Source organism: Gymnoscopelus braueri, assembly GCF_963280865.1.
Source record: "Gymnoscopelus braueri genome assembly, chromosome: 10".
Lineage (NCBI taxonomy): Eukaryota > Metazoa > Chordata > Actinopteri > Myctophiformes > Myctophidae > Gymnoscopelus > Gymnoscopelus braueri.
Genome location: NC_137611.1, coordinates 47256968 through 47268710, shown reverse-complemented (window position 1 = coordinate 47268710; position 11743 = coordinate 47256968). Strand labels below are relative to the sequence as shown.

The 11743-nt window shown below is 43.1% G+C and overlaps 1 protein-coding gene across 1 annotated transcript in view; it reads right to left on the bottom strand.

The window, feature by feature from the left end:
* kcnq3 (potassium voltage-gated channel, KQT-like subfamily, member 3) overlaps window positions 1-11159 on the bottom strand; it is a gene marked incomplete at both ends in the record, with an annotated part of 204083 nt that extends 192924 nt beyond the window's left edge. The window contains 4 exons of the mRNA XM_080439974.1: window positions 210-463; window positions 1847-2069; window positions 10837-10994; window positions 11097-11159. Of these exons, the coding sequence (XP_080296100.1) occupies window positions 210-463; window positions 1847-2069; window positions 10837-10994; window positions 11097-11159 (698 nt within the window). The remainder of the gene's footprint in view (window positions 1-209; window positions 464-1846; window positions 2070-10836; window positions 10995-11096) is intronic.
* Between the last annotated feature and the right edge of the window lie 584 nt (window positions 11160-11743).

The following is an 11743-nucleotide window of genomic DNA, read 5'->3' as shown; positions in this document are numbered from 1 at the left end:
ATGGATATTGTTTTGTTTTTGTCGCATTCCTAAGCCAATAATTTGATGACCTCACCTCCATGGGGTGACTAATCAATAGGAAAAAAGCATATTGGGGGTATCCCTTTAACTCTCTTGCAGCGATAAATGAACACTCGAGACCTTGACAGTGGCCACGAAGTAGAAGAATGCAGACCACAGTCGGGTCCTTTATTTGTTGTGTTACTCACACGAAGGCGTGGTAGAGCAGCGCCCATCCTCGCGGTCTCTCCAGCGTGTCGTATATGAGGTTCTGGATCTTCCTCGTGCGGAGGTTATTCCTCTTGGTGGGACGCGTGTATCCCAGGGGGGTCTTGGCGAGGAGTCCGAAGCCCACCATCCCTTGGATCTGGAGGGACCCCCGCTGCTTCTTGCAGTCCGAGTCCCGGCTCCCGGGGACCACCAGGAGGAAAACCCCATCTTTGTCGGCGCCGGTGGGAGTTCCCTGGTGGCGAGAGGCAGGTTGTGGTGACTATAAGTATTATTTACTTGAGTAGCCTACTGTACTTAGGTTTCTTTTATCTGTACTTTACTTGAGTATTTGTATTTTTCACTGCATTTCAAAGACAAATATTGTACCTTTTGACTCCACTACATGTCTAGGGAAAATGTGCATTATGAATTAACCACTTAAGCCCTGTTTAAAATATATTGTAAAAGTGGCAGATCTACAAGCTCACCACACGTCACATCGGCTATTTTCACTATTATTAATGTTTTGTGGTGAACAGTAACTAGGTACATTTACTTAAGTAAGTAGGCTACTGTACTTCAGTACTTGTTTCCAGTATTTGGAGGGTTTTTAGTTTTTTTGGAATCATATGTTTTACTTTTACTCTGTTTCGATATTGTAGTTTGGGAACCAAATTTCAAAAAACTATTGTATTATGAAATAACCACTTGTCACAATATTTTGAAAATAGCAGATCTACAAGCTCACAAAGTCATGGGTTGATAGCTTGTAGATCTGCTATTTTCACTATTGTTTTACATTGTTATTATTTTAATTTCAGAATTGTGATTTCTATTTTTTTGTATTATTATTTTTTTTACAATGTTTTGGAAATGTTCCAAATGTCAATACAACAATGCATTGATATTAATATTACAAACAAAATTCAGCCTACTTTGTAATTTGTAGCCTACTTTTGAATACTTGAGTAGGCTATTTATAGAGCTAGGCTACATAGGCTACTCTGTCCACCACTGGCTGCTTTGAATTGAACTGAATTTAACCAACATACAGTCCTACCCAGTGGTGTAAAGTAACTATGTACATATACTCAAGTACTGTGCTTATGTACAATTTTGGGGTATTTTTTACTTTACCGGTGTATTACAAATTTTCAGTACTTTTACATCTACTCCAAGTATCATAGGCACATGTTGTACTTTTTAGTCCACTACATTTGAAAACCTTAGTTACAGTAGTTATAGATTTGTATTATTAATACAAAACATACATTAACCACTTCATCCCAATTTAAACTTCGTCTATATTGAAAATAGCAGATCTGCAAGCTCTTGTGAGCTTGTAGATCTGCTATTTTCAAAATATGTATGTACATTTTAGACATAATATGAACTTGTGAAATGGTAAATTCTGCATAATGAGTACTTTTACTTGTGGTACCTTAAGTACATTTTGATACCAATACTTTTGTACTTTTACTCGAGTAAATTTATAATTATGGACTATCCTCATAACGGAGTATTTCCACATTGCAATACTTTTACATAAGTAAAAAAAAAGGGGAAAAAAAGAGTAGCCTACTTTTCCCACCACTATTGAATTGAACTGAAGTGGACCAAAACAGTCAGACCTTACCTGGTGATCCAGCAGATCTCCTCCATGCACCACCCCTCCTCCTCCTCCTCCTCCATGGAGAGCCGAGGAGCCGCCTCCGGCGGTGGTCTTATCCTCGGCAGCAGCTCCGTTGACATTCCTGGATCTCAGCCCCATGGTCAGCGGCTCTGGAGGCGGTGGCGAGGCGAGGCTGATGTGGCGGCGCTGTGGAGATGGAGAGCCGACAGGAGAACCATGCCATGATCTGATGGAGGACCAGGAGGAGATGGAGAGAGGAGAGAGAGACCCCAATGGACGATTCACTGAGGAGGAGGAGGGTGGTGGTGATGATGGGTCATTTGAGGATGATGGTGGTGTGTGTCTCCTCGTGGAAGAAGCAAGCAAGAAAGAAAGGGAGGTGCTCTTCTCTCTGTCTCTCTCCCTCTCTACTGATGTGGAGGGAGAGAGGATGAGATCCAGACACAGAGAGAGAGAGAGAGAGAGAGAGAGAGAGAGAGAGATCCAGACAGAAACACACAGAGAGAGAGAGAGAGAGAGAGAGAGAGAGAGAGAGAGAGAGAGAGAGTGCTGACACCTTCTCTCTCACTAAACCGTTGTGGCCGTTATATTATCCAGACAATCATTAGAAAAGTCATTAAACGGAGCTCGATCTCTTTCTCGATCAGGTTCATTGATCCACGGTGATGCCACCCAAAAAAAGCAACAATTTGCCGTCTTTCTTTCTTTCTCCCCGTCGCCTCCTCCTCCTCCTCCTCCTCCTCCTGGATCTAAACAAAGAGCCGCCACAGGGCTGACGTTAATATGAACATAATAATAAATAAAGCGGTATAACGTAAAGTTCCCATCGGATCCACGCAGACTCTCCTGTATAAAAGCGACCAATCAGGGGCTTTATTGGACCGAGAGCGTCTTACTAACGGCTGCTTTTAGTCTACCATCCATCCATTTATCCATCCTTATCCATCCACCTGCGGTTTATATCAAACACAACCGCGTGCGTGCGTGCATGGATGGATGGATGGAGCATGGAGGGAGTGGTGGAGATGCCCGGTGTGTGTGTCAGTGTGTGTGTGTGTGTGTGTGTGTGTGTGTGTGTGTGTGTGCATGCCTGTGCGCCGACCTGCGCGCGTGTGTGTGTGTGTGTGTGTGTGTGTGTGTGTGTGTGTGTGTGTGTGTGTGTGTGTGTGTGTGTGTGTGTGTGTGCGTGTGCCGTGATGGAGGTGTATTATCGATGCCTTTCCCAGACAGGCGCGGGCACGCGCTACAGTGTTTCGCATGTAATAGGCTAATTTAAACAGTAAAATCCTGAGTGATATAATAGAACTGTATGAATGGATCAAATCAAATTAACACCGAGGACGTTCATGTTTCGGCGGAAAGGCATAGAGTTAAAAAATAAAACGTCACGCATTTTGCTGACACGACATTTCCACAGTGCAGCGCTAACCCTGACTAAACCCTGAATTAGTTAGTGATGTCAAGATGACGTCATCACGTGTTCATTATCACTCTGTCAGGACAGAGATGATCTCCCAACAGCTAATGGTGGATAAAGCAGAAGTAACTCAACTCCAGTAGGGGTACTTGAGTCAGAGTATGGGCTAGATCAGGGTTCCGGGACCCCTAGGGGGTCCTCAGAGTTACTACAGGGGGTCAGCAAAATCTTTGTGCGTGATGGGAACTTTTTTTAAATTGTTTCTTTACATTGACCACTTAATTGAACCCATATAGCATCCCTGTTCTGAGGGGAACATAAGCCAGAAAATAGCAGATCTACAAGCTCACAACGCCTCGCACTGCGAGGCGTTGTGAGCTTGTAGATCTGCTATTTTCAGCTAAAGAGGTTTGGTGGAGAAGGAAAAAAAGAGCAGACCAAGTACAAGGCCAAAGGTCAAGTGTACTATCGAGGGTTTAAGTCAAGAGGTTAAATGTCTGAAAATACACATTAACATGAATCCAAAATATGAATAGAAAAGATGGTGTGTAAAATAAACAAAAACATGAATTGAACACAACACTGATGACAGCGCGCTGTCAAACAAGTCTATGAAATCTATGAAAAAGTCAAATATGCAACGTTATACAATATGTAGTGGGGGGTCCCTGTCACGTGCTGGTGAGGCGAGAACCCAAATGCAGGACAGCCAGGCAAGGTGGTGTTCAAAACCCATTATTGTGTGTTTTAATCGGTTTTAACCCAAGACACAGGTGAACAGGAACATGACAAACTAAAACAAGTGACAGGATACAATTGACTCAACAAGGACTGACTGGGGAACAAGACTGATATACACATGAGGGGTGATTACAAATACAGCTGGGGCAAACAGAAACCTAGAACCAAGAATACTATAGGCCAGGGAGCAAAATACATAGAAACACAAGACCTAGAAACCACAATCAACAGACACTAATGTGTACACTCTCAGAGTTACAGACCTGTAAGGGTCCACTTGGAACCCTGGTGGTCCTCGGACCTCAACATTGAGAAGCAAAGTACTAGCCTATATGGAAATGACACATGCATGTCAGTAACTGACAGTAACTAAGTACTTGAGTACTGTACTTGTTGCAATTGTACTTTACACTTTTTTCCATTCTACACCAAATTTCTTCACCACAAATGGCCGATCTACGAGCTCAAAACACAACGTCGGGGTTCATCGTTCAAGTGGTTAAGTATTTATTTTTTGAATATCTACTTGAGTATTACAGTAGTAGTTTGGGATACTTTCACTCCACTCTATTTCAAAGAAAAAATACTTTTCTAGGATGGGAAAAGGTAGGCTACACTATGGATTAACTAGACTGGAATCCAGACTGATTCGCTACATTCGGAGGATTTTTATTTCTCATTAGCTTCCCAAGTTCAGTAGGGCAAAAGCCCCGCCCAGTGGCAAGGAGGGCCCGTATAGATTAAAATTTTAATTTAAAGATTACAATTTTTGACTCTTAATTTTAAATACACATAATTCCAAATTGATGGTTATTAATTTGATTATTAATAATACCACCAATATTGAAATGTACACACTCATGCCTACTACGCAAGCATGTAGGAGCTCACCAATCAGAGGCAGTAACGCAGGACGCGCAGCTTGTCAGTCACAACGTGGGGAGCTTTCTGGCGCGCTACTACTGCAGCTCTGGGTACCTTTGAGAAATCTCTGCAACTTCTAAGCGACGAGATATTTGCCCGAGACCAGACAGTGGAAGCCGCGAGTACGAGAGAGAGTTGGAGAGAGACTTGGCCCTAAGCACCTCAGAGATAAATTAGCCGATAAGAATTTTACCCTAGATGGTATTACCTTGACCTCCAGGGCCACTGTAAAGAATCTGGGAGTCACGTTTGACCAAGATATGTCCTTTCAGTCCTACATAAAACAAATTTCAAGAAATGCCTTTTTTCACCTGCGTAATATTGCAAAAGTTAGGCACATTCTGTCCCAAAATGATGCAGAAAAACTTGTTCACGCATTTGTTACTTCTAGGCTGGACTATTGCAACGCTTTATTATCAGGCTGCCCAAGTAAGTCCCTAAATAGCCTGCAGCTAGTCCAAAATGCCGCTGCGCGCATACTGACAGGAACCAGAAGAAGAGATCATATCACTCCTTCATTGGCCTCTTTGCACTGGCTCCCGGTTAAATACAGAATAGAGTTTAAAGTTCTCCTCCTCACATACAAGGCTCTCAATGGACAGGCACCAGTATATCTCAAAGAACTCATCGAGCCCTATAAACCAGCCAGAACACCATTGCGTCCACAGTATGAAAAAATGCTTACGGCTCCAGGAAACCCCCAAAAAATTAGAACAGGAGGCAGAGCATTTAAGTTTCAGGCACCTCAGCTGTGGAACCTTCTCCCAGTCTCAGTCCGTGAAGCAGACACACTCTGTATATTTAAGACTAGACTAAAAACCTTTCTCTATGATAAAGCCTATAGCCGAAGTGTATAGACTCAGTCACCCTATAGTCATCCCCCCCCTCCCCACTCAGTCACCCTATAGTCAGTCTCGTCCTCTCTTTTCTCGTCCTCCCTTTGGTTGTGTGGGTTTGTGTCCCATTGGTACAATCGTAATTAACCCTGTACGGATTCACGCTCTAGTAAGGCCTGCCACTAATTCTACAACCGGGGACCCGCTCCCCGGAGTTTCTTTTATTTCCCACGTCGCAGGTCCATGGACCCCCAGCTGCGGCTCAATACTGTGACTGCGGACCGGGCCTCTCCATGGAGCACGACCGTGGATTTCTACTACATTACACTATACCACTACACTATACTGTATATTATCTTAACATTCTTGTATTATACCATTATATACTGCATACACACTATTGCTGTACTATATTATATTATCATATACTATCTTACACTATTATATTTGCTACTATTGTTATTGTTACTACTTGCACTGTATCTGTATCTCTTTCTGTCTCTCCTCTGTCTGTCTCTCCCTCTCTCTCTCTTCTTTTCCCCGACACGGTCGAGGCAGAAGGCCGCCACCCTAGAGCCTAGGGTCTGCCTGACGTTTCTTCCAGTTAAGAGAGAGTTTTTCGTTGCCACTGTCGCAAAATTGCTTGCTCAGGGTGGGATGTCGGGTCTCTTCTCTACATGTAAAGTGTCTAGAGACAACTTGTTGTGATTTGACACTTTAATAAAATTGAATTGAATTGAATTGAAGAGTGGTTTGAGCGTCAAGGGACCCTGGATACCGCCATCCCAAATACAAAAAAGGTAAACAGGGTCCCGAAAGGGGCTATGGAATGGAATACCTGTGAGGCTTCTGTGATCCACTCCATGTCCTCACCTCACTCAATTCTAACATGAATCCCAGAAGCAGTGAACATTAAACTCCAAGTCATTAAAGTTATCCTTGTCTCACTCCCATCATTTCCCATTGTTAAAACAATCTCATCTTTCTTCCAGGGTGTGCAAAGCATGGCAGACATGGAACCCCACCAAGTACAGTGGAAGAAGTACTCGCATTCTATAACGTTTAGTGAATGCAATGTTATTTTGTCCAATCTGTGTGGTAGAGTATATTAATATAACTATAGAGGTTCGGTAGCGGCCCTCACATCTAGAGTTCGGGCAACTAAGCGGCCCTCACACCTAGGTTGCACCTGTATCTGTCAGTCCTTATCCCCTTTATGCCTGTGTATGGAGATCTCTGATGTCATCAGTATACCTATATATGGGCATGCTGATGTGCCCATGTATGGAGATCTCTGTATCTGTCAGTCCTTGTCCCTTATACCCATATGGAGAACCCTGATGCATGATCATTATGCCCATATATGGGCATGTCCCCTTTTGTGCCCATATATGGAGCTGACTGATTTGTTTGCGCCTGATGCCATGATGACAAATTGATGTTAGACAACACACTCCATATAATATTTAGTCGTAGCTGTATTGGGAACTCCTTATATGGTTATGGCTGAGTCATAGTGACATGACTTGACGTCAGAGGTCCGCCCACCGACCGGCCGCCCTTAAGCCAATTTTAATATACAATTGGGGTGGTTGTGTTTGGTCTCCCTGCTCTTGAGATTTAGATCCTGTGTCTGGTTTGACATAGACTGGAGGAGCCAGCCCTATCGAAGGTCTTGAAGGGCGGATCCAAAGCCTTGCGCTCGGTACCAGCGCCGCTTCCTATTGCTTCACCAATCTATGTCCCCGCCTCACCCCCCCCCCCCCCCGGCCTGTGCACGGAACACGCTGACGTCACCAAATTTAGAGCGACGCCCCTCTGCACTCTGATTGGTTAGGAGATAACAAGGTTTAGAAACCACCGTTCCTGCAAGGTTCCCCCAGGCTTTTTTTTCTTTTGAAACAAAAAAAAAGGCATGGGTTTCCGAGGCTAGGTTTGACATGACTGGTTGACAAGTCCTATTGCCTGATGGTCAAAATTCTATTTCTCCCCAGCGGAAGCGGGCAGGCTCTATTAGCTCAATGGTAAAAATGGCAACACTTGCGCAGGAGATCCGTGTTCAAATCCAGGGTAGAACATAAAAGTTTACAGATTGCTGAAGTAAAAGTCCTGTATTAAACATTTCACTTGTTTAAAAGTGCAAACCTAATGGCATCAAAAATAATACTTAACGTAGCAAAACGTAAGGTACTTGTTATGCGGAATGTCCAATTTCAAATAATTTCCTCAAACTTTTTATCAATTTGAGAATAGCTTATATTAATATTAATAGTATATTATCTACTATTATTTAATAGATGAAGTATGAAATAGGACTTAATGTTTTCAATGTATGATTTCTAATATTAATCTAACTCTACAAGGTAACTACATTTTTCAAATAATGTTAGTGGGGTAAAAAGAAGTAAACATTTTGCCTAAGCCCATGACATATAGTAGAAGTATACACTATACTGAAAAATAGAAATACTCAAATGAAGTACCTCGAATTTTTACTTGAGTGCAGTACTTGAGTAAATGTACTTAGTTACTTTCCACCACTGAGTAAGTAACCATTACTTGAATAAAGAGTATGAGACGTGAATCAGCGGGTCAAATGAATGCACTTGTCTTGTCCACCTAATTATCAGGGTTAGAAAACGGTCTTGTTTTAAACGAGGCTGTAATGGAAAAAGCAATAATTAGATTTAGCCTGTCTGCCGCTGCTGTACACAGTGAAATCCTCAGTGTTCGTTTATACATTTTGGACTCTGAGAGTGTATAAATGTAACCAAATGGACGCGTAAGAATGTCATGAATAAAAGAAATAAATAACAATCAAAGACATTCCATAAATAAAAAAGGGAGGTAGTAAAAAATTGCAGATCTACAAGCTCACAACTGAGCTTGTATTGGCTTTTCACTAGTTGGGGTACCGGGGAGACATCAAATTTCTCGCTTGGGTCTCCAGCTAAAGGGTTTGGGAACCACTGAGATACCGTGGAGCATGATAATCCTGGGCTTTTAAATAATAGAAAATCTGGTTGTTGTTTAATTCATTGCTTATCTTTGGCAATGGCGTTGGAGCATTGTCAGACTCAGCACATATAAGGATTATGTTGCTGCACATTATTTCAAGTGGAGAGTAGCCAAGTCAATTCGAATTAAATGTATTGGATGGAACCTGTATGCCATTGGTTCTCAAAGTGGGGTTCCGGGAACCCCCAGGGGTACATGGGGGAATACCAGGGGGTCGAAAGCTAAATTTTAACCACTTTAACCATATTTTACACTTTGGCTATTCAAGGAGGGGTCTCGGAGTAGTTGCCATGGTGACAGCTGGAGGTGGACTGGACTGACAGTCTGTCAGAAGGATGTGACACATGATCACATGATGGAAGGAGACTGTTAACCCATTATAAGACCTGAGGCCCATTCTACAAAAAGTCTTCTAAATCCTGAGAGTTTTCTGAAAAAAACGTAATGTTGCTTTATCAGTGGTGCTCCAACCTTTTCATGTCAAGGACCCCCTCAAAATGATATGGATTTTGGCCGCGGACCCCCATCACAAAATACCACATACATATCAATTTGGGGGTCCTTGGCGCGAAAACGTTTGAGAACCACACTGCTCTAGGTTATAGTGATTCCTGGTTCCTTGGCATTTCCCCTCACCACCAGTGGTGTAAAGTAACTAAGTACATTTACTCAAGTACTGTATTTCAGTAGAATTTTTACGTATTTTACTTTACTGGAGTATTTCCAATTTTCAGTATTTTCACTTCTACTCCACTACATCTCAGAGGAAAATATTGTACTTTTACTCCACTACAATTATTTTGTTACTAGTTACTTTGCAGATATAAATTATTACATTTTATTACACGGCTTGGTTGAATTCTTGATTCTGATTGGTCAATCATCTGTCATTATTTCTTAAAAAGTGACCGATGAGCTCTATAACCGCTGTCTAATCAAAAACTCAGAGCACCTGCTCATGTCAACCTGCGCTGCTTGGTTTTATGCTGTAATCCAACATGGCCATGTAAAAAACAAACAATGCCATTTACAACTAAACGTTGCGCTCAAGAATGTTTTTGAAAACATTTGAAGTGAGAAATAGACGATGCAATAACCGAAAAGTGATTCTATTTGATCCACTACACTTCCTTGTTTATCGTGGCGTACCAACGCAAGAATACCAAAACACTCGCCCCTGTAATAAGCGGGATAATGTATGGGGAGGTGGTCATTATTGAAATGTAAAGCCCCTGTCGGGCTTTAAATTTCAATAATGACCACCGCCCCATACATTAATTATCCCTTGCATAAAACATACAGTACATGTACCACTTTAGCCTTATTTTTCTTTTTTTTTTGTACTTTTACTTTTGGTACTTTAAGTACATTTTGATACCAATACTTTTGTACTTTTACTCAAGTAATGTATTTATTCTGGGCTTTTAATTGTAACAGAGTACTTCTACATTGCAGTATTGATACTTTTACTAAAGTAAAACATTTGAGTACTTTTTCTACCACTGCTCACTACACAATTCCTACTTATATATATACTGTATATTTCCATCCGCTATAGTTCCATGTTCTTTTTAACCCCAGGCTTTATTTTCCTTAATATGTTTCTCACTCGTCGGACGTGAGGGTCCGTTTGGTTCCATTTGTACACTCTCAGAGTTACCGACCTGTAACTCCTCAATGTCCCCTGGGGGGGTCCCCAGACCCCACGTTGAGCACCGCTGTCATGAGGGATTTCCAGAGCCAGCCTGGGCTAGGGTTGCTATGGCAATCAATTTACCATATATATGGGAAATCGAAAAGTCATCAGCTTCCCTGATTGGCCAACCCCACCTATCGGCTTTGTGGATTGGTCAAGCTTCACGTGCCACCTGTGCCTCTCTGTAGCAATGTAAGTGGAGTCGTGCACAATACGACTCAATTCTAAGAGTGTAATTCGAGGACGGAGAATGCTACGGTTGACGGTGTCCGTGAAAGGGATTCCAAAAACCCTCTCTCAGGTTGCTCCTGTTGTAGTGAGGAACGAGGTGTACCTCATTGGAGGTAACTACCCACTGTACCCAGGGTCCTGGGATTGTCCTCTTGATGTACACGTCTTCAACACAGTGACTTTGATCTGGGCGAAGTTGCCTCTGGTGACAAGAAGAGGAGGACATCGTCCCGCTGAGGTTCCCTCCAGGCGCTCCGGCCACACGGCTGTGCCGATAGGAGATACCGTCTATGTCTGGGGAGGGATCAGGGAGGACAACACACGGGCGCTTACTCTATACAACGCGGTTTATGCATTCGATGTCGACACCCGCAGATGGTCCGAGCCCACGGTTTCTGGCACTGTTCCAGAGGGGAGGGCGGACCACTCGGCGTGTGTCTTGAGGAAGGTCATGTATGTCCATGGAGGACAGAGCGACCAGAATTTAACCCAATCGCATGACATGTACAAGTTGGACACCACCACAATGGTCTGGTCTTTAATTACCACCAGCGGCTCTCCACCACCCGCTTTCTCAGGTCACTCTCTCACCACAATCGGGGAAAAGATGTTTGTATTCGGGGGCTGGACGTCGTCACATTACTACAGCAACAACAACGTCACTGTGTTTGACACAGAGACCAACCTCTGGCTGAAGGCACCTTCTGCACAGCCTCTTCCACAACGGCGCTTTGGTCATTCAGCCTTTGCCTACAATGGAGAGCTGTACGTATATGGTGGCGAGAACTGTAGCAACATGCGAACAGTGCAGCGAGTATTCTATGATCTGTGGAAGTTCAATCCCGAGACCTTCTCCTGGAAGAATGTTAAGCCAAAAGGCCTGCGTTCAGCGGCTTCGCCCGAAAGGTTCTGTTGCGTGGAGGGAGATCGTATAATCTCTGTAGGACTATCAGGCCTGTACATATTAGACTTCAGTCCCAATATGAAGACGCTATGCAAGCTAGCAGTTATTCAGTACGGTCTGAAGAAGTCTGGAC